This window comes from Pan paniscus, chromosome 11 (assembly GCF_029289425.2).
Source record: "Pan paniscus chromosome 11, NHGRI_mPanPan1-v2.0_pri, whole genome shotgun sequence".
NCBI lineage: Eukaryota > Metazoa > Chordata > Mammalia > Primates > Hominidae > Pan > Pan paniscus.
The window spans coordinates 109,689,496-109,713,495 of record NC_073260.2 but is presented as its reverse complement, the minus strand read 5'-3'; the positions used below and the strand labels follow the sequence as shown (position 1 = coordinate 109,713,495).

The 24,000-nt window shown below is 40.4% G+C and overlaps 1 protein-coding gene across 4 annotated transcripts in view; it reads right to left on the bottom strand.

Moving 5' to 3' along the window:
• The window catches only part of FREM1 (FRAS1 related extracellular matrix 1), a 176,042-nt gene that overhangs the window by 87,581 nt on the left and 64,461 nt on the right, over window positions 1-24,000 (bottom strand). For all 4 annotated transcript variants that reach the window (XM_055092121.2, XM_055092120.1, XM_055092122.1 and 1 more), the window contains exons 9-12: window positions 21,544-21,675; window positions 17,878-18,222; window positions 17,009-17,151; window positions 311-507 (exon numbers count right to left, since the gene is read on the bottom strand). In XM_055092121.2, the coding sequence (XP_054948096.1) occupies window positions 311-507; window positions 17,009-17,151; window positions 17,878-18,222; window positions 21,544-21,675 (817 nt within the window). The remainder of the gene's footprint in view (window positions 1-310; window positions 508-17,008; window positions 17,152-17,877; window positions 18,223-21,543; window positions 21,676-24,000) is intronic.

The following is a 24,000-nucleotide window of genomic DNA, read 5'->3' as shown; positions in this document are numbered from 1 at the left end:
ACACCCGGCTAATTTTTTGTATTTTTAGTAGAGACGGGGTTTCACCGTGTTAGTCAGGATGGTCTCGATCTCCTGACCTCGTGATCCGCCCGCCTCGGCCTCCCAAAGTGCTGGGATTACAGGCGTGAGCCACCGCGCCCGGCCAATTGAGTATAATTTCATGCCTGACCAATGGAGCAAGTAAACCACAGTACTATAGATAGATAGATAGATAGATAGATAGATAGATAGATAGAGATATAGATATATATTGACACTTTCAACTTTGCAATCCTAGAACTAGTAGCCCAAATGGTGACTTTTCAGATACCTGTGGCTGAAGGAGAAAAATGGAGGAGTAGTTATCGTGTAGACCAGCTCCCTGTCATATGATTCTGAATCTATAAAATGTAGCTGTTTCTTAGTTATATAGGCCACCTCAGTTTCCTTGACAACCAAATGCCGAGAAACTCCAGGAGCCTCTTTTGGAAGCTGGTCATCCACTGGAGTTACATGGATTGTTGCCACCTGGAATAAAAATGTCTGTACCATTAATTTGAAATACCAAAAAAACAACAAAGAAAATGCCCCACAATCACCTAGTCACAGTTAAGATAATTTCCAAAACTGTCATTTATAATATACTTCTGTCAAATGATTCAGGAGCTATTAAGAATATGAGCCAAAAAATGGAAATCCTCTACTCATTTAATATTATATTTTAAGAATATAATTATCACAAGCCAGGTGCAGGGGGTCACCCCTGTAATCTCAGCACTTTGGAAGGCCGAGGTGGGCGGATCACCTGAAGTCAGGAGTTCGAGAACAGTCTGGCCAACATAGTGAAACCCCGTCTCTATGAAAAATTCAAAAATTAGTTGGGTGTGGTCGTGGGTGCCTGTAATCCCAGCTACTCGGGAGGCTGAGGCAGGAGAATCGCTTGAATCCTGGCGGAGGAGGTTGCAGTGGGCCGAGATCATGCCATTGCACTCCAGCCTGGATGACAAGAATGAGACTCCATTTCAAAAAAAAAAAAAAAAGTATATATATACATATATATATACGTATATATATGTATATACGTATATATATACATATATATACATATATATGTATATATATGTATATATATACCACAATTATAGTGAATCCAGTCATGAGTGCTACAGAATGGGCATATAAAACACAAAATATGTTCCTGGTTTTATTTTTACATCTCTCTTCTACCAACAACCTGCGCTTTCTTTAATACTTCCCTATATTCAGTCATCAATCTTAGAAACCTTGACATGAATTTTGGTTCCTCCTTCTCCACCCACATATAACACATCACCAAGTCCCAGAGTTTCTACTTATAAAATTTCCTATGCAGTGACCATACTCCACATCCCACGCCCAAGTGTCATTCCCATTGCTACTGGCCTACCTTTCATAATTTCATCCTTACATTATTGCAACAGCTGCCTGTTAGCCCTAAATCCAAGAGCTAATCTAGACTTTTCATACCTCTAGTGTTATCTTCAAAAAAGTACAAATGAAATAAGTTAATTTACCCCTTCAAAAATCTTAAAACAACTTCTCAGAAAGTGTGGAATTATTTATAGAGTATCCAAACTCCTTAGCATGGCATCCAAGACTTTCAATATACATTCTGTTTCTCAACCTTTTTTTTTCTTTCTTTCTTTTTTTTGAGGAGTCTCACACTGTCACACAGGCTGGAGTGCAGTGGCACGATCTCAGCTCACTGCAAGCTCCACCTCCCAGGTTCACACCATTCTCCTGCCTCAGCCTCCTGAGTAGCTGGGGCTACAGGCTTCCACCATCATACCCGGCTAATTTTTGTATTTTTAGTAGAGATGGGGTTTCACCATGTTGGCCAGTCTGGTCTCGAACTCCTGACTTCAAGTGATCCGCCCTCCTTGGCCTCCCAAAGTGCTGGGATTATAACCATGAGCCACCACCCAGCCACCTTTCAACATCTTTTACTACCTTTTAACATCAATCCAACACTCTAATTATACACAATGGACTGACCATGTACTGGTCCTTGACCACACTTCTAGAATGCTTTTCTCCTGTTTTATCCAGCAACCTGAGTCTTTCTCACCCTTAACGGCTCTTCTTAGATCTTTCTCCAATTTTTCAGTTGGAATTGTTCCTGAATTTTACCTACCCCTTGGTATGGTTTGAATGTTTGTGTTTTCTCTGGAATTTATGTTGAAACTTAACTTCCAATACAAGATTAGTAAGAGGCAGGGCCATTAGTAGTGATTGGACCATGAGGTTGAATTCATGAGGGTCTAATTACCCTCATGAATGAACTTGTGCCTTATAAAAGGGCTCGAGGGAGTGAATTCATCTTCTATCCCTTTCGCTGTGTGAGGACACAGCATTTGTTCCCTCTGGAGTATACAGCAACGAGGCACCATCTTGAAAGCAGAGAGCAGCCCTCATCAGACACAAAACATGCTGGCAACTTGGTCTTGGACTTCCCGGCTGCCAGAACTGTGAGAAATAAATTTCTATTATTTATACATTACCCAGTCTCAGGTATTTTGCCATAGCAGCACAAATGGACTAAGACAGAGTTAGGTACTGAAATACCTGAAAATGTGGAAGTAGCTTTAGAACTGGGTAATGGGTACGTACAGACTGGAAGAATTTGGAGAAGTGGGCTAGAAAAAGCCTATATTGCTGTGAATAGATCATAAAGGGCAATTCTGGTGAGGGCTCAGAAGAGGTGTGCTCTAGACAGAACCTCAGTCTTCTTAGAGATTACCTAAGTGGTCATAATCAGAACATTGGTAGACATACAAACAGTAAAAGCCCTTCTTATAAGGTCTTAGATGGAAATGAGGAACATCTTATTGGAAACTGGAAGAAAGATCTTCCTGTTATAAAGTGGCAAAGAACTTGGCTAAACGGTGCCTGTGTTCTAACACGTTATGTAAGGCAGAACTGAGCAGGGATGAGGTAGGATATGTGGTGGAAGAAATAACTAAGCAAACAGTTGAGCACGTTGCATGGCTTTTCTTGACTTCTTATAGTAAAATACTAGAAGACAGAAATGAACTAAAGCCAGAATTTTTTGTCAAAGGGGAAGCAGAACTTAAAGATTTGAAAAATTATCAGCCTGACCATATAAAGAACAAAAAAGCATCTTTAGGAGAGGCCACAAAAGGTGTGACCAAGTGCCTATATGAAAAAGAGATTAGTATGAATAGAAAGAAACCAGTTGCTATTTATCAAGACAATGGAAAAATGACCCTGAAGGTATTTTAGACATCAGGCCACCATTCCCATCAGAGCTTCAGAATGCCAGGGCCTTGAGGACAGAATGGTTTCAAGTGAGGGACCTGTGGGGTCTCTGCCCAGCACTGCCTCAAGTCTCTGCTCCCTGCATTCTGATGCAATCCTTGGCCATCCCAGCTGTGGCTCAAGCAGGCCCAGGAACAACTTGAGCCACCACTCTGGAGAACACAAGAAGTAGGCCTTGGCACAAATACCAACTCTGCTTGTGTGCAGAGTGCAAGAGCTGTGAAAACACAGCTGCCTCCACTTAGATTTCAAGAGATGCCTCAGAAAGCCTCGGGACTCAGGCAGAGAGTTGCCTCAGGTGCAGGGCTGCTACAGACAGTACCCACTAGGGCAATGCCCAGCAGAGCCATGGGGTCAGGGCCACCCCAGAGACCACCAATGTGCAACGCCATCTAGGAAAGCCTCAGGCACCTGACGCCAACCTCTGACAGATGTTGCCTGGGCTGTACCCAGAAAAGCCATAAAGGTGGAATTGCCTGGGTCCTTGGGGGCCCAGTCCTAGCCTCAGCATGTCCAGAAGGCAGGACACAGAGTCAAAGAAGATTATTCATAAGACTCAAGACTTAATATTGTTTGCCCTGTTGAGTTTTGGATCCTTTCTTCTTTCCTATTTCTCCCTTTTGGAAGAGGAATGTCTATCCTATACCTGTCCCACCATTGTATTTTAGAAGCATATAACTTGTTTGATTTTATTGTGCTCACAGCTTGAGGAGAAATTTGTTTCAGGATGAATTGTACCTAAAGTCTCACCCATACCTGATTTAGTACATAAATATGTACCAAATGAGATGTTAGACTTTATTTTTTTGCATTGATGCTGAAATGAGTTAAGACTTTGGGGGCTGTTGAGATGGAATTAGTGTATTTTGTATGGAAGAAGAACATAAATTGGGGGGGTGGGGGTGCCGGGGTAGAATGTTATGGCTTATTTATGTATAAATTTATCTATGGAAATAAATTTCTATTATTTCTAAATTACTCAGTCATTTATCCTGTTACAGCAGATTAAACAAACTTAGACATCCCTCAACTAGCCTACTTATTCTATTGTTTTGTATTGTTAGTTTACAAATGAGTCTCTCTCACAGACTGAAAGTTCCATGAGGCCAGCATTACAATATGGTGTAAACCACATGGAATTTGACGGTACAGTTATAGTCCTGAGTATACCACTTACTAGCAGCTATTTAACCTTGAACAAGTTACTTAACCTTTTAGTGTCAATTTTCTTATTAGTAAGTTAAGCATAATACTAACAACCTCACAGAGCTATTATAAGGATCAAATATTACTATGTAGGTAAAATGTCTGGCACATAGTAGGTGCCCAATAAATACTACATTCATCTCTGTATCTCCACAACATCTAGCACAATTTTTTTTGTAGGTAGGAGGCACTTTATTAATGTTTGCAAACTGAGTAAGTCATGTCCTGTTTGAGATTTTAAGTCTTAAAACTACACTTACAGGTTGGTATCATGCTAGAAGGTAAGGAGGACTTGCCAAACAGCTTTTATTATAACATTTCTTTTATAATAATCCATCATTGGTTGTGGAAAAGCTATTAATTACTGTCTGAAAATGGTGCTTTGCCTGGCATCATGGGTCTTTTCCACAGCCTGCTCCATGAACTTTTTCTATCTTGGTTGCCATGACTGTCATCAAATAAAGTCTCTGATATGAACTGAATGTGTCTTCCAACAAGCATATGTTGGAAACTTCATCACCAATGCAACAGTGTTTAGAGGAGGGGCCCAATGGTGTTTAGGTCATGAGGGCTCCACCCTCATGAATGGGTTAATGATCATTATAAAAGGGCTTGAGGCTGCAAGTTCAAGCTCTTGCTCTCTTCTCATCCACATGATGTTTTCCGCTGTATTATGATGTCATAAGAAGGCCCTCACAAGATGTAGCTCATTGATCTTGGACTTCCCAGCCTCCAGAAACATGAGCCAAATAAATTTCTATTGTTTATAAATTACCCAGTCTGTAGTACTCTGTTGTAGCAGTACAAAATGGACTAAGACAGCTTCACTCACTCAACTTGCTTTTGAAAAACATTTCCAACTCTATTCTACTTGGTAGACAGCTTTATAGAGCTTAAGCCTTAAGAGATCTTAATCCAGGAGAGAGTAATATTAGAAGAAAAAGGGAGAATAAAAATAAGGATAGATGAGAGATGCAGAAAGAGGACTAGAAAATGAGGAAAGAATGGAAGAAGGTGACACAAAAGCACATGGGTGAAGTGGAAGGGAGAAATGAAACATGACCAGACGAGAGAACAGGTACCTGGGGGGTGCATATTTACCACAAGTCAGAGAAGAAAGTGGGTGGGCAAAACTAACAGTGTAAGTAGTTCCTGGGGGTGAGAAATAGCACTGGATAGTTTCAAGGGAAGATGCAAAAGAAAGAGCTAGCAGAAATCAAAGAATCAGGGCAGAGAAAGGATTAAGAACCCATTCCCACAAGAAAGTCAGATACCAGCTGGTGGAGTATTATATTATGAGCCTGAATATGAAGACCAAGGCCAGGTTTTGTCATTTTGTATACTGATTTATCACTTCATATTCCGATTCCTTATAAGTCTGTAGCCATAAGCAGGCTGGAGGGACACGGGGGAAGCCAGCAAGCAAGAGCCCAGCAATTGATTTGAGCACTAGTTTTCTACTGTTTGCCTGCGATTGGGTGTTTAATAATGCTTTTGTTACAATCAAATTTCAGTACATTGAGAACACTTTATTTCTCAATGGAGTTTGTTAAAATGGGACTTTTCTCACCCACAGAATAATAATTGTTTGAACATGCATAAATATGTAAAGACATATCAACTTAGGCCATCATAAAGCATGTTAAAAAAATGTGCCCACCGGGAGACCTCCTCCTCTTTCGGCTTTGGAGCCCCCCCGCCGCCCCGCTCAGTTTCTGTATGGGGGAGCTTCTTCCTTCTGTCTTCTCCCTTCCTTCTTGCCTATTAAATGCTCCACTCCTTAAAACCACTCCACGTGTGTCCGTGTCGTTTTATCTAAACCGGCATGAGGGCCAAGACCCTTGGTGTTCCTTCACTCAGCGAAGCCATATCACTTTGGTGCATTGGCCAGGAATCTGAGGTACAGCCTTCGTCAGAGTGGCGAGTGTGGGAGCAAGCTTAAAATTTCTTCTGTCATTCCGAGGCACTCTTCGCCTCTATATTAAAATAAATCAAATAACTCAACAGGCATCCGTCAAGCTAGTATATACGCTTATTGTTGGCTGCCGTACTTAAGTCACGGATATAAGGCTTGCTGGGGAGAACTTGGAGAACCCCCCATTACCCACAGGTATTGGGAATGTTGGTCATGCTTGAAGTAGCTTCTTTTCACTGGTGACCTTGCCATCACGTGAGGCTGGGAAAAGTTCTGAGGCAACTGAGAATTTCTGGCCAGGTGTGATTCAAAGGCCTCTGGACCGGACGCAGCCTCCAACAGCCCATTCTGGGTGTTGGCAGAGAACCTCAACTATCCTGTTGCAAAACTCTTCTTCCCTTTCTGTCCGCAGCCTCTTACTCTTTCTCTGCATGAAATGTGCAAAGATTTTTACAGTCTAGGAACAAGGTTACAGTGAGGTTACTTGATACCACTTCTCTGGCGAGCACATGGTATTTCTAAGCCACCTGGTAGAAATCAGGCTCTAGGCCTCTTCTGTGAATGGAAAGTTTCTGCTTTTAACAATTAAGAGTAAAACGTCTTCTGCAGCCAAATTTTAATCTCGATATTGTCCCACTGGCAGGAAAATGGCCATTTGGTTCCTACATTCCTTTAAGGCACCTATTTTGTCTCCTATTAAGACAGTACTTAATTAGGAAGGGTATTTTAATTCTGGAAGTTAACCAGAACCATTTTTCTATGGGTAAATGCTTTAGCGTGGGCTATAATCGCAGGATACAGAGTTCAATCTAGCTTGCTCCCTCCCTTAAAGGGGCCCTGCCCAATTACATGATTTTTCTTGGAATCTATTTTTTGGAAGGCACACAAGCCACGCAAGTCTAGGAGGTCAAAGGGAAATAAAAGGCAGAGAACTGATTGCTTGGGGACAGAGTGACTAAGGCCCAAAACTCAGTTCCTCTGGCGCCATGGCTCGGAGGGTCACGCCTGCAAGTCATGTGCGGCACATTTAAGCGGGTGCCGGGAATCCAAGAGCGACGGGCAGAGAATAGCTGGGGGGACGCCGTCTACTATTTTCATCTCCATCCTGGATCACATACCGAAAGGAAGGGGACGAAAACGACGCTTTTATTCTCACTTCTCTTTCTAGATAGGTAACAGATCGTCTTCAACATGCACTCCCCTGGAACGTATTTTGAAGCACTGGGACTCCTTCGACCTTGAAACTTTGAGGAAAAAGTGGTTTATTTTCTTTTGCAGCCATATTGGGCAGGCCCAGGGAAAACAGTTTCCCAAAATTAAAAAGGTAACTTTCAGGGAAGTCATCTGAGGGTCCCCCTTATTTGGGGCCCCTTCAAGTTCCCTTCTCATTGCAGGACCTTAGGCAAGTAAAGGGAGACTTAGGCCGATTTTCTAACTACCCTAATAGGTATATAGAAGCTTTCCAAAATGTAACTTAGGTATTTGACCGTACACAGAGTTAGCAAACCCTCACTGCAGCTAAAACAGGCAGCTCTGCATGCAGAAGAGAATTTTGGAGATAAGCAATATGTCTCCTATAGTAGGCCAAAAGGGAAGAGAAAAAATAGGGAAGGCAAAGAAATAGGGGAAACACAATTCCCAATAGGAAGAGAGGCAATACCTCTTAACAACCCTAATTGAATTCCTTTCTACAATGCTTTTCCTTCTTTTGCAGTTTAAAATGGCTTCTATCTCTTTTATAATGTTCTTCCAACCTGGGAAAAACTAATTTTCCAAACCTTAAAATGCTTGATGTAGAGTTGAGCTAGGGGCGAGGGAACCCAGAAGCCTGATGCCTGATATGCTGGCAAAAGGGTAAAAATTTCTTACCAGTTGGGCTTTTGGCTTCTCTCCCTGTGCAAACCTGAAAAAGGGGTAATAAGGATCACTGCTTATGTTCTCAGTAAATGTATAATTAATAAAAAAGGATTTGTAAGGTTGGTCTTAAGCTGTAAACAATCTTGTATGCTTTGCGTGTCTTTCTGTATGGATCTACCGAAGAAAAGGTATCTTAGGTTAGGATGCAGGCCCAGGACCCCATAGGCCTGCTGTTCCAGCCAGCCCAGCAGAACGGTCAGTAACAAACTTGGCTATGGGCCTCCAACTTGTTTCATGTCCTTAGGAACATAATTGGTAACCATGTGGCAATACTTTGTTTTAGTCTCTGCCATTTTACCGTGGTGGCTGTCTTCTTGTGCTAAGTCAGTTCCTGGGTGAGGGCCACAAAATCAAATAAGCCAGTTTGTCACTCTGGGTGGTGCCAGCTGATCCATCAAGGGCAGGATTTATAAAATATCTTAAGCACTGATCTTAAGAGTGGTTTAGGGAGGGTCAAAATCTTGTAGCCTCCAGCTGCATGGCTCCTGGGCCATGGTTTCTAATCTTGTGGCTAGTTTCTTGGTCTTCCCCAGGCAAGAGGGAAGTATATCTTGGGAAGCGGCTGTTATCATCTTTGTTTTAGACTACAGCCTATAAACCAGGCTCCTTCCGAAGTCGGTTCAGCCTACACCCAGGGATGGTCAAGGAGAGCTTAGGGGCTGAAAATAAAATGGAGTTGTTTGGGTCGGATCTCTTTCACTGTCTCAGTCACAATTTTGTAATGGTAGCTTCAAAAGCTGCCTATCACTCCTTTGAAACTACCTTGCACACTCATGGTTAAGTCATAACCTAATTAAGGCTCATTGATTTCATCTGTGAGGTTACTTTTTTGTAACATTCAAAAGCCGAAAATCTTAACTGCTTGGTGTAGCTAAAGTCAAGTAACAAGGGATTTAAAAGGATTTTCTTAAAGAGTGCTCAGCTTAATTAAGAGTGGATATTCAAGTTAGAGGTATATTTAAAAGGCCTTTATGTTTTTCTTTTCTTGGATGTTGTTTTTCTGGAAAAAGGCTCTTTTCTTCTCAGTCAACTGAGTTATTTTTCTCCATTTTTTGTCTTACCACTCTTAATGCATGCCTGAAAGGCTCTAAGATAACTTCTGGTAGCATGGGACTCCTTGGGAAAAACAGATGAGTTGCCACAGACCCCGTTTTGTGGGGCGGTGGGGGGGATCCTCTGTTTTCCTCATAAAACCCCAGGAATTAAAAGGAAATTATCCCTCTCAAAATCAAAGGCTCTGTTCTGTTTTGCATTGTGTTATCTGATGGTTTTGAGTTTTGGGAGTATCAGAAATTACTTCGCATTATGAGAGAGCTTTGGTGAGTAATAACTAGGTAGAAAATACACTGTAAGAGATGGCTAATAGTAGTTATAAATCAGAGAAGCATGCTCTTAGCCACCTGGAAAATAAGGCAACATCCCCACCCCACACTGAGGGGTGAGACTCCCATCAGGGATGGGCTGATTACAAAATAAGCCAATTGGCTTTGGGTTGCCTTGAAATGAAGTGCATGGTAGAAGCACTACACCGTCTTCTCCCATGGTATCTATATGGTCTTTTCTTAAATCAAGCATTGAAATAAAAGCATAGCAAGGAGGTCTTAAGACACTACTCTGTCCTTTCAGTAAAAGGATTACAAAAGGTTTGTAAAAATTTCACCTCATGGTCAAACTGATTAAGATAAAATGGAATAATTTATAAGATTTCACTTGAACAAATAAACTAATGCAAGGGTAAAATTTAGCTTTAAACAGAATTTTCATGTCATAGTAAAGACTAATAAAATGTTTTGCCTTTTGAGTCATCATTTTGGCAAAATAATTTATGGCAATCTGGAAATTATCCTTCCTGATGCCTGGCTTTTTGAATGGTTCAGAGAGCCCCTGAAACATTCAGAAAAGAGGTAAACAGGATTATCTGACATGTTTAGTCACATGAGATTGCCAAAATGATGTCCAATCTTTTTTAAGTTATATTTTGGTGAACACTAATATATGTTCAGAAATTGTATGGGTTTTCTAAAATTCTAATGCCTAAGTATGTGCTATCAATCGTAATTAAGGGTAAAGTTATTGTAAACCACGAAGATAAATAAAGTTCTTTGCCAGTCATGTTTTTAACTGTAACTATCCTGGGAATGTTGCCATTCACAGACAATTGTTGTCTTGCTTTGTTCCTTCTCAAAAGATGGTTTATAATCAAGCTATATTAAGGAGTTTAACAGGTGTTCTCAAATGCAGGTTTTTAATAGCTTTGAAGATTGTAACACTGAAATAGAGGGAGAATCTACAGGACTCCTAAAAAACTGACATGTTCACAAATATCAAGCAAAACAAAATTTAACTAAGTGGACTGCACTCAGAAAGTTAAAGCAAACTTTTTGACTTTCGCTTGGAATATTGCTAATCCTTGTTTAGTTTTTCAGAGTCAAGGAAACTTATTTTAAACTATTTACAGCCTTTAATAATTGAGTAAGGTATACTCCTGTAAACAAAATTTGGAGCATGTTCATTTTTCTCCACTTGATTCCTCTAGAATTTGGAGACTATCTGTAAGTACTCTTATGGCAATACAGTTGTTTGCATCAGTGCAATCAGAATCAATTTTTCTTTGTCAACAGGACACAGTTGGAAAACTTGTTATTTTATCAAGGCTTTGACTGAAGGGGTGTGTCTCCCTTTAAGGAATCAAGCTCGACATGTACAGCCAATTAAAGCCCCTTAGGGAGAACTGGCCTACCACCTTGTCTATACAGTCCCCACGCAGGGTTCCTAACCTGTGGTCAGTGAAGAATGTCACTTTCTAATAGGTCTGGAAGCTATGAGTTTATCTTGGGACCTCAAGAGGAAAGGATCATCCAACTCACAGGTATTAGAGGATACAAACCCATGGCTGGGCTCGGCTTTAAAAGTCTTACCTGAAATTCCTTGTGAAACAGCGTTTCATCAAAGCCAATCCAAAAGGCCTATGTAAAAATAACCATTCTTGCTGCACTTTATGCAAATAATCAGGCCAACTATAAGACTAAAGTTTACTCATAATTACTTTTTACCAAAAATGAGGACTGAAGAGAAAAATTTTGCTCCAAAACTTATCATACATTTGTCATTAAATCCTAGTCTCTTGTTTTTAAGCTTTTTGCCTACATTTTAGACTAACCCTGCTTATTCCTGTGAATCAACTGGTGATCTGCAGCTTGGAAAAAAAAAAGGGACAGGTAACGTCAAAATGTGAATCAATATGCTAGTTCTGGGCAATTATCTTGCAACTTCTGCCAGGTAATGAAAAGTGAGTAAAGTGCCCATAACTCTGAGCTTTCTTTGTTTGGGAAAATAAAACCAAGGAACTTCATAGACCCCCAAAGGGGAATTCTATATCTTGGCAAGTAAAATTTTAGATGGAAATTATCTACCATACCACACTTGTGGGAATTGCTGTCCTCACTCTACTATTTGCAATAGGGTTATACACGGTAGCACCTTCTAACTAAAATATTGGACAGAGAGTTTTCATTGCTGTAGTATTTTGCTTAATTATTATCCTTATAACCGGGATAATAGTTACTGACAAAAAGAAAGCATAACAGTTTTACTATCACTAAGTCTGCTAGGATTTTTTATTGGATTTAGTGATGCACTTTTAAATGAAACATGCTGCTTTTGGATTAACACCTAGTAAAGGAAAGGAAAATCTACAGGTACTTAAAAATCAAATCAAAATTATTAACAGGCTCAGGGAAAATGCCGGCTTCAGCCCTGGGCGGCTACAATCCCTCTTTAATAAATTCCAGTCTTCTTTCTGGAATTGGTTAACCCCTTTATTAAGCCCTCTCTTGCTTTTATGTCTTGAATTGATATTTGGACGCTGTATATTCAGTACTATGACTCAAATTGTTTCTTCTCGCCTAAAAGCAATCAAACTCCAAATGGTGCTGCAAACTGAACCACATGTGGACATGCCATTCTTCCGAGGACCCTTAAATCAATCCCAGGAGGAGCCCTAACTGCTGTTCCCCATTCAACGCCCCTTTTAAGTAGGAAGTAGCCAGAAAGAGTCTTCGCCCAAAACCACCTAACTGCAGTTAGTGTGATATTGCCACAGGGAGGAATGTGGTAGGAGTTATTAAGAAAAAGAAATTATTTTATGCAGATAGAAAGGAAAAGGGGTCCTTGGGTAGTTTTCCTCTTTTAAAGCATATCTGGAAAAGTTTCTTGTAAAGCCCCAGCTCTTAGTCAGGTGGGCAACCTTTGATATGCAAATGCCGGCCATTAGAAACTGGGTCCACCCAACATGGCGATTCCCTTGGCCTTCTTGCCCTTGGCCCATATGCTCCTGGCAACATGGCCGCCCCCACATATCCCCACATGTGTAGAAATCAGGGTGCCCACATTTGCATATTAAAAGGCTAGGGTGGGAGGACCAGCTTTTTCGCGGGCTACATGAATGACATGCCTGGTGAAACCTATTCCCTGAGCCCTATGCAAATCAGACACCACCTCCTCCAGCCTCTGCATATATACCTGGCTGGTGTCCACCATACTTGGGGACCTCTTCTTTCAGCTTTAGAGCCCCATTCCCACCTCTGTCTCTGTACAGGGGAGCCTCTTCCTTCTGTCTTCTCCCTTCCTTCTTGCCCCGTCTTGTATATTAAACTCTCTCCACTCCTTAAAACCACACACACACACACACACATACACATACACACACACACACACAAATGTGCCCACTAAGAATTATTACAGGGGTATAAAAAAGCATGCTGTACATTCTTCTTACACAAAGAACACATTGGAGAATAAATTAGCATGGAAAATGGTCTCTTTGAAGGCACAATAACTATTGTTTCCTTATTAAATCCAGTTTTCCAATGAAGTGGAGCCTCACTGATCCACACTATGGCTGGGAGGTCCCACAGAGAATTTCTGAACTTTGTAGATTAGCGAAACACTGTAATTGGGGGGAAAAAATCATGACACAGACTGCAGGAGAATAGAAAAATGACTGCCATTGTGTTTATTTTGATAACTGGATTTAATTTTTAATTATTGAAATGCTTCATAATGGATAAACATGCTGTAAACTTTGGCAACAGTCATGAAAGGATAGAGACAGGGAATTAATTTATTGAGCACCTACTAAGTACTGAGTACTCACTGTGCTACTAGCTATCTTGTGTGATCCAGATAGCACTTTACTAATAATAGCCATGGTCATTATTCCCAATGTTCAGAGAAAAAAACCTGAGCCCCAAAGGGGTTAAATGATTTGCCCCAGGGAGCACAGCTTGTAGGTGGCTGAGCTGAAGTTCTAGCCTTTTTTATGTCATAGAAAAAGCTTAACCATATTTTAGTTTTGCTGTGTGTGTCAATTTCAAAAGGAATTCTCATCTTTTTCAAATTGGGTATTCTGAATGCCATTGTTGTAGACAAAATTGGCATTGCTCATCTGTACTTCCATTACAACGTCAAAATAAAACAAAACCATGGAATATTCTGATCACAAAAGCTACCATCAAGTAATCATTTTATCTGGACTTCTAGCTGAGCAGCTGAAAGTTATGAATTTTGTTGAATATTTTAAATCTATTTTTATTTGTAGGACATGACTAGATACTTGTCCAAATTGAAAATGTAAACATCAAACAGACCAGGTAATCATTTGAGTTCCTCAAATATTGGAGTTTCACTGATATCGGAGCTTTAAATATAAAAATGCTTGCCAGCACACACACACACACACACACACACAATACTTGTTTCATTGGCTTGCACACACTTATTTCTAGAAACTCTGAATAAAGCTTTACATTTATTACCGCCCCATCTCACTCCCTCCCTAGTCCCTAGTAAATGTTTGGGTCTTATTTCCTCCCAGTTTCAGTAAATGTTGAAAGAACCAGAATTCATTTGGTGATCAATAAGCAGTTTGTAAGGGTCTACAATGAGTCAGATATCTAGGTCTAGAAACATTGAAATGAATAATTCCGGGTCCCTACTGTCAAGGAGATCAGAGTTGATCCAATAAAAGAAATAGTGGTCTTACTTTACAGAAAGTTCAACAACAAAGATATGTGTAAACAGATGCCAGAGCATATAAAAGGACAAGCTGATCCTGCCTGAGGGTTTGTGGAATGGGGTCGTCAGAGGATTCTTGGAACAGGTGATGTTAGAGCTGACAGCAAGTCCATAGCCTGGAGAGGGACTAAGACAAAGTTATCACCAACCAGAAGAGGGAGAATGGGAAAACAGATGCTAGATTAATTTCACTAAGAATACTGCTACTATGTTAATTAGTTTTAATTTATCGCAACTATAAGGATTTGGTTAATCACCTCTATTTGTAAAAGGCCATGGGAGGGGTTGAGGATAATCTAGTCCAGAGAAGATGAAGGTTGGAGCTGAAGCAATGGCAGTGAGGTGGGGAGGTAGAGATAGATCAGAAAAACTCATCAAGCAGATTTAGTAAACCTGCTGACTGATTGGTTGTGCTGACATTAGAGAAAGGAGTCAGGGATGACTTCAGAGATTCCAGCTAGTTATTTTGCGCAAGTTTTTAGGGACACATGCTAAATGTATTTTGGTCATGAGTTTAAAATGCTGATGATACATACATGTAAAGATGTCAGATACAGAGGTAGGACACACATCTGAGCTGGATAAATATTTAGGGGCCAAAGATATATGGTAATGAAGAGAGCAAATTTGTAGATCTCCCTCTGTCCCCTTCTCTTTCTCTAACATAAATTAAGAAGATGAAAGCAGAGAAAAACATGATAAGCATCTTTAGAAACCTATCCGTCACAGGGAATAAACTTATAACTAGATCTACAGAGTTTAGTTTGACCAATTTGCCCAGATTCAGAAATAATTATGTTGCACTAAAGTTTTCATTACAGAGAAATCTGACATCTATACTTGTGTATATGAAGAGCATGATTTATAAAATATATAACAACGAAAGAAGAAAAAAGAAGTCCTGAATTTTTCATTTTTAAAAAGGCCCGTAGGCTACTAAAAGTGATACGGTATCCTAGTCAGAAACATAACTCAGATTGGATAGATACACAGAAGACTTAGAAGTAAATCCTATTAACTGTTACCATTTTGAACTATCAAATAAACTAAGGTTTCAAGCAAAAACTTAATCTAGAAATGACATATAATACATTGATAAAAAGAGGGAGGTGTTATTTGAAAAGGAATTGACCTGTTAGTCACAGAGCAGACGAACTGAGTTTTCTCATTCATTCTCTATTCCTTCTTAATAGGGATTACCTATTGCCTTCCATTTCTGAGCTCTCTGGAATCATTCTTCCTGATCATCTCCTTCTGTTATACTCTTCTTAGCACACAGATGAATAGCTCAATCATCTATGCATTAGCTAATGTCAGTGTCTATGACATTATAGGAAGGCATTATGTGACAAATAGGACCCTTGCTTTAAGCAGTCATTCTAGAACAGGTTGGAAATTTGCTTGGATCCATATACAGGCTATCTTCCAAGATAATAGGTACAAAATGCCTAGCAAAATGTACGTACATAGTAGGTTTATTAGCCTGTTCTCACACTGCTGATAAAGACATACCTGAGACTGGGCAATTTACAAAAGAAAGAGATTTAATGGATGTACAGTTCCACATGGCTGGGGAGGTCTCACAATCATGGCAGAAGGCAAAAAGGATCAAGTCTCGTCTTACATGGATGGCAGCAGGCAGAGAGAGAGCACGCGAGCTTGTACAGGGGACCACCCGTTTTTAAAACCATCAGATCCCATGAGACTTATTCACTATCATGAGAACAGCACAGGAAAAACCCACCCCCATGATTCAATTACCTCCCACCAGGTTCCTCCCATGACACGTGGGAATTGTGGGAGTTACAATTCAAGATGAGATTTGGGTGGGGACACAGCCAAACCATATCAGTAGGTGATTACTTAATTTCAGCTGTCCTTTTTTAAAATCTCTATTATCAACCAGCCTCTCCTTTCAAGGAGTCTACTCTATTATAGTTGTCCAGACACTACCCTGACTCCACTTTCTGTAATTTCTATATGGCAATGTTTGCTTAAACTTATTTCTGCATTCTACACATTTAAATTATATCCTCTAGTGGTAGAAGAGACCCTTAGATCTTTAAAGACGACAATAAATAATAGCTAATGTATTTATTGAGTGTTTCCCATGAACCAAAATGTTCTCAGTACTTTATATGTATTATCTCACCTTCACAATAACTGTAAACGAAGGTTCTATTATTATCTGTTTTACAGACAAGGAAACTGGAGCATGGGTTGACCAGTCAGTCAGTGTCAAGATCAAGAGGGAAACTCATGCAACCTAACTCTAGAGCCTATAATTTAATCACCACATATAAAATAAATGTTTTCTTGAGTGTCGGGAGACAAGCAAATTTTGTGAGTTGCTCTACATAAAAGGGTCCCATAGTTAAATGACCTTGAAACACTGAATACATAGATATCTATAAAACTCTTTCAAAAAGGAAACATTTGAGTAGTCCTATTGCAAAGAAATCTGCTTAATTTTGTTTAATCGATTGTTTTTCAAATTTTAAACCTTGAAACCTATTTTCATGTGGTTTCTAACCACATCTTCTAGAATTGACACCTATGCACAAGACTTTGGGAAAGTGTTCAGAAACGGTCTCTTACCTGTGGCACTGAAAGATTTGGAGGTTCATGGCTGTCCCACAGGACAAATTGAAAAGAATCTTCAAAGATTTCTCCACCAAAATGACGATAATAAATGATTCCATTAAACAAATCCCTCTGAAGGAAGCCAGGGACAGGATAGCCTATTGGGTCCATAAAACACCACATACTTTTGTACAAGCCTATCAAATATCGAGGGACAATGATATTGGACTTATCTTCAAAAGTCTTATCTGTCTAGTATATTATATGTACCCAAGGAACCTGCATTAAATGTTTTCATCAAAGATAAATAATAAAGCAGAAAAATAATAAATAATAAAGCAGGAAAACTAAAGTCGCTACATCTGTCTTGATATATGGAAAAATTAGCATTAGAAAAATATTTTCAAGAAACTTACTCTTATTTCAAATATACAAAGTAACACTAACTACTTACTTGATCCCTATTTTGTTAAACTCCGGATCTACCTACTTTAAGAAGTAGTTACAAAATGATTCTAACAAAATGTAAACAAATGTTATTCATGAAATTATCAATAATCTAGAATAGTCAAAAAATCTCCTTTTAGACTAATTTGTTCTATCTCCTTGCTCGGCTGACTTAATTTTTCACAGTGTAATGGTTACTTTGAGGCTCAGCTCTGGAAATCTGTAGATGCACAACCTTGGACAGATCAAATTAACTTTCCTAAATCTCAGGCTTCCTCATTATGAAATGGGAATAAAAATACTATCTTACTTCAGAAACTTGATGTTCACCTTAGCACAAACTCGGACACAATTTCAGCAAACCCAGAAGGATGCATAGAAGGTTCTCTATGGAAGAGTGAATTCCATTCAAATGATCTTAACTGCCCAGAACTTACCTATCAGTCCTGGCCCTGGCTTCTTCATGATCTCCCCAGCCTGTGGAGGCTTTGTGATATTGAAGAAGATGTAGTCATCACTGGCATCCACATCTGAAGCTCGCAGCATGGATCCCTGGATCAGGATGGTCTGCCCCTCCTCCAGTTCAATGACAACATTGGTTATGAGGAACGGGGGACTATCATCTTTGGGCAAGACGTTGATGGGGAATTTGTGACGGATGCTGTGATGGCCATCAAATATCCGGAAGACCACGAAGTCTTTGGTGGAGTCGCTGTCATCATGATGATAGCGAACAACTCCAGCCTGGAGGTCAGCCACGGTGAAGAGAAATCCTTTCCCCTCTGAGGGAGAGAGCAGAGATGGAGCAGATTGAGCAAGGGAGTGCAGAAGCAGCAGCTGTGGGGAAAGCATCAATACAGCAGAGGCTGCTAAGGAAAGTGTGCAGCCCGTATTTCCCTCACCTGGAAAAACTACAGATTGTTAGTGGGTTCTGGGACAACATATCTAGTTTTGAATACTGGCTCCAACATTTATCAGTTGTGCAGATATGAGCAAGGTATTTAATTTATGAAACTCATCTATAAAACATGGATAATACTACTGTGATGGTTTTAACTTTTTCCATCAACTTAACTGGGCTAAGGAATGCCCAGGCAACTGGTAAAATATTATTGCTGGGTGGTTCTGTGAAGCAGTGTTTCTTGAAGTGATTAGCATTCGAATCAGCAGACTGAGAAAAGATCACGCTCATCATTGTGGGCAGGCTTCATCCAATCCATTGAGAGACTGAACAGAACAAAAAGGAAGAGGAAAGGGGAATGCTCTGTCTCTTCTGGAGCTGAGACTTCCTTCCATCTTCTTCCCTCTGACACTGGAGCTCCTGGCTCTTGGGCCTTTGAACTCTGGAACATAAACCAGCCATCCTCTAACACCCCCATTTGTGCCTCCACCCTCCACCTTCCCTACCCCACTCACCCCTCTCCACTCCCCTTGCCCATCTTCTCAAGCCTTTGGCTTTGGACTGGGTTACACCATCAGCTTCCCTGGTTCTCGGGCCTTCAGACTAATACCCATGACTTCCTGGGCTTTCCTGTTTCTCCAACAGCCTAACAAGGAACCTCTCAGCCTCCACAATTACATAAGCCAATTCCCAGAATAAATCACCTCATAGATAGGTAGGTAGGTAGGTAGGTAGGTAGGTAGGTAGGTAGGTAGGTAGATAGATACATACATACATAGATAGACATTCTGTTGGTTTAATTTCTCTAGGGAACCCTTACTAAAACAAATACTTACCTCATAATCCACAGCAAGAATGAGAGAACTTAAGCAACAGTAAGCCTACAATAAATGTTGGTTATTCTTCAGCTAATTGCTACCATCTTACATGGCAGCAGTTCTTAGAGGAGTGGTCTCAAACCAGCAGCCTCAGTACCATCTGGAAAGTTTTAGAAATGCAAATTCTCAAGCCTTACCCTGGACCTGCTGAATCAGAAATTCAGGTGTGGGTGGGAGGGACGCAACAACCAGTGTTATCAAGCCTATTTGAAAATTACTGGCTCAAAGACCAAGACCTAGAGCTCTAATATCTAACAGTCTGGGTTCAAATCCCAGTTCTGCCATTTTCTACGTGTGCAACCTTAGATAAATCAGTTGTTCTAAGTCTCAGGTTACTCATTTGTAAAATGGGAATAATAATAGTATCTAATATCATAAAGTTGATATGAGATAACAAGTTAAAGTATACAGAATGCTTTGTACAGTATCTGTCACAAAGTAAAGCTTAATAAATGATCATACTATTTTGTATCTCCTCTGAACCCAGACCATCAATGCATTATGGTCTCCCACTCTCCATTTCATTTCTATAGTATTAATAAACATTGCTTTGTTTTCTTCAGATACTTACAACTCTTCCTTTTTTTTTTTTTTTCTTTAGACGGAGTCTCCCTCTGTCGCCCAGGCTGGAGCGCAGTGGCGTGATCTCAGCTCACTGCAACCTCCACCTCCCGGGTTCAAACTATTCTCTTGCCTCAGCCTTCTGAGTAGCTGGGGCTACAGGCACGCACCACCATGCCGGGCTATTTTTATGTTTTTAGTAGAGATGGGGTTTCACCATGTTGGCCAGGCTGGTCTTGAACTCCTGACCTCAAGTGATCTGCCCGTCTCGGCCTCCCAAAGTGCTGGGATTACAGGTGTGAGCCACTGTGCCCAGCCAGAGACTTACAATTCTTAATGGCAGGTGCACCCCATTATTCTCTTCACACCATGTGGCTGTGTTAAAGACCTTAGAGGAATAAACGATTTAACACTTTCTTGACCAAGAGCCACTTTATGCTTCTTCCTCACTACCAGAATCCTAGTTGTATTTGGCATAGCAATACGGTCATTTAAAAATACTCAGGCTTCCCGACTTGCTTGCACTGAGGAGTTGTATGTGACATAGTTTGATAAAGAAATCTAAGTGGAAATTGTTGTATTGTGCTCCTAGGAAAACTTGTTAGATACAGCAAACTTAGATCATGACTTCTTTCATTGTTCCTTCTGGGTCTTCAAGCCTCAAAGACATGAAGAAAATAACTAATTTTCAAGCCACTACACTTGGATTTCTCTTACATACAAGCGAACACCCAACCTGACTGGTATACCCAGATTTAAACTGGCCTCCCACTGTCCTGGGATTAAGCAGGAGGATTTATCATACATTTATTATTTTGTTTTTGATTCCAGAATTCCCTGCTCACAAATGATGGTGAGAGTTATCTTTCTGCTTTACAGTTAGGGAAGCTAAGAAGATAATTGAATTAAATCCTCTGAGTTCATTATAAGGAATGACTTATTTCATCATAAAGTGTAAATATTACTTTTATTAGATTATTACCTTGTTAACTATCATCCCATAGAATTATAAATTTATTTCTTTTAAACCATGACAACTACTACTAATAACATAACATCATTATTACTAAAGTATTAATTAAGCATTAATTTTTCTTTTTCTTTTTTCTTTTTTTTCTTTTTTTTGAGATGGAATCTTGCTTTGTCACCCAGGCTGGAGTGCAGTGGCGTGATCTTGGCTCACTGCAACCTCTGCCGCCCAGGTTCAAGCAATTCTCCTGTCTCAGCCTCCCAAGTAGTTGGGACTACAGGCGCCCGCCACCATGCCCGGCTAATTTTTGTATTTTTAGTAGAGACGGAGTTTTACCATATTGGTCAGGCTGGTCTTGAACTCCTGACCTCAGGTGATCCACCCACCTTGGCCTCCCAAAATGTTGGGATTACAGGCGTGAGCCACCGCGCTCGGCCTAATTTTTCAATATACTTCTTTGAAGCAGAGAAATAAAAAACATTCTGTCCTCCAACTGGGAAAAAAAATAACTAGTTAAGGAGTATACTTACAAGGAGCCATGCATGGCATCCAGAAAGCAAAACTGAGGTTTAAACAATGAGCCACGTACAAGGTGCCATTCATAAATGGTTAGACATTGATCTGAGCATTTGAACACAAAAGTCAATGGTTTCAAGATCTCCAGATTTTCTGCATTTGACAATTTCATTGAGAAATGGGGCCCAAGAGATGCTACATATATCTGTTAAATACATCTACTTTTGAAGAAAATACTTTTGGATTCTTTGCTAGGTTACCAAGTTGGATCATTCACCTCTTAAAGTCAGCCATCCATGCTGCAGGCCACCAACGGTGACTAGCCGGACAGCACCGATGTCGTCATTGTCGACAACCTGAAACTGTTCCCAAGTGATGGCTCGAGACTGCCCCTCAAGGAGATTCAGACCTATGAAAGAAAGGAGAAAAGGGTGTTGGCATGATAGACTGGATAAAGAAAATGCGGCACATATACACCATGGAATACTATGCAGCCATAAAAAATAATGAGTTCATGCCCTTTGCAGGGACATGGATGAAATTGGAAACCATCATCCTCAGCAAACTAACACAGGAACAGAAAACCAAACACCACATGTTCTCACTCATAAGTGGGAGCTGAACAATAAGAACACATGGACACAGGGAGGGGAACATCACACACCAGGGCCGGTTCGGGGGTAGAGGGGAAAGGGGAGAAAGAGCATTAGGACAAATATCTAATGCATGCGGGGCTTAAAACCTAGATGACAGGTTGATAGATGCAGCAAACCACCATGGCACATGTATACCTATGTAACAAACCTACACGTTCAGCACATATACCCCAGAACTTAAATTTAAAAAAAAAAAAGATAAGAAAATGGTATTGGCAAGTTCTATGACATGCCAACGTGCCTGCTTAAGAAAAGATGAATGAATTTCCACTCATGAAACCATCTGAATATTGCATCTTTAAAAGCTTTTCAAGAAACTGGAATGTAGCTTTTATTTTTAGTACTATTTTTATTTTTAGTCCTATTAACTCCAATATTACAACAGATTACAGATAATCCTGAAAGGGAGCAGAGCAAGCTGGTCGAATTGCAAGGTAGCGTACTGCTGGACTTATCTTATGTTTCTCTCACATCTGCCAGCTTCACCTGCCATCCCGGCCTCAACCAACTGACTGTTCTCTAGCTGCAGCCGCCCCATGAGGGTTCCCAGTCTCCAAAATTGTAAAGCCCTCCTGCCACCACTGCCTCATCTTCTGATGCAGCCGGCTACCTCCACTGCCCTCTAGTGGTGGCAGGACCAACCTTGTGGCTGATCAGGCCCTGCACCAGGGGACCCAGGAAGTGTGTGCAATGGCTGCTAAGAGGGGCCAGATAACACATTCTGGGCATGTGGGGAGTTAACAGCCAGTGAAGTAAACTTTAACCCATTAAAGACAGGAGATGGGAAATAACTGACCATTAATAGATTGTTGACCTTTTCCCAACCCCACTTCCAACTCTTACCAGACACAGCAGTTGCATCTTCTCCCTGGAGACATCAACACTGCAGAGCAATCTGCTTTATCTTATTGTAAAGCTGTGACACCAGCTCAGCCATGCCACCTTTTTATTTGCTTCTCCCCTTACTCTTGCTTTTAGTATAGGGTTAGTACATCTGATCTGCCTCGGGGTCTGTTTTCTAGGGAAATTGGGCTAATACATATATAAAGGAGACGGAGAGAGAAAAAGAAGGAAGGAAGGAAGGAAGGAAGGAAGGAAGGAAGGAAGGAAGGAAGGAAGGAAGGGAGGGAGGGAGGGAGGGAGGGAGGGAGGAGAAATGGACAGAAGTGCATAAGAAGAATCTCTGTGACTGGCAATAAGGGTTTGGAAGCCAGGAGTGCATACGACAAGGCATCATGGAGCACAGCAGAGGAACAATCGAGAAGCCTAGAAATATATACAGCAAAATATTAACGTTGGTTATATCTTCACGGTGAAATAATTTTAGATGTATTCTCCAAATTTCAACGATGGCACAGATCAAGTTCATAATAAGCAAACATTTATTTTAAAAAGGATTCTGATGTTCAAAGCAGCCAAAATGACATTGAGCAAACCTGGGTGTCACCGATCACACATACACGTACAGACTATTCCATCTCTACACTCAGGCAGGAGCCCATGCAACATGTGATTATTCCTAAACTTAAGGTTACTGATTCCATCTTTTCTCTCATTACCCCCTTGACAGAGGTACAGTAGGATGTATAGCCAGAATTATAAATCAAGGCTGCTCACCTGATGTCCTCTATCTCTGCTGAAACTCACACACATACAAACACATATCTATGTGTACACACACATGAGGCAGCTCGTTTAAGCTGCCACCTGAGGATTTAAATCAGACACAGATATTTTTTCCTTAATACTATCTACCACCACTGCTTATAAGTATGTTTCAAATGGTATTGATGGGATCAGTGAGAAGGAAAAGATCTCCATTTACATTCCACATTTACATCTGATCAACATATATATATATATATCACATAAGTCCACTCAGAATTGAGAGGCATAGAAAGCCATATTTTAAAGCAGTTAAAGCTCTTATTTACATATTTTAGTTTCCATGCAGCCCAACATAAAAATAGACTATAGATTATAAAAGCTAAACCTTTCTCCAATCCCTTGGAACAATTTGAGTTGGAGATTTCAGTCCCACTACAGCTCAATATCACAAATAGTCAGTTTTTTGCTTC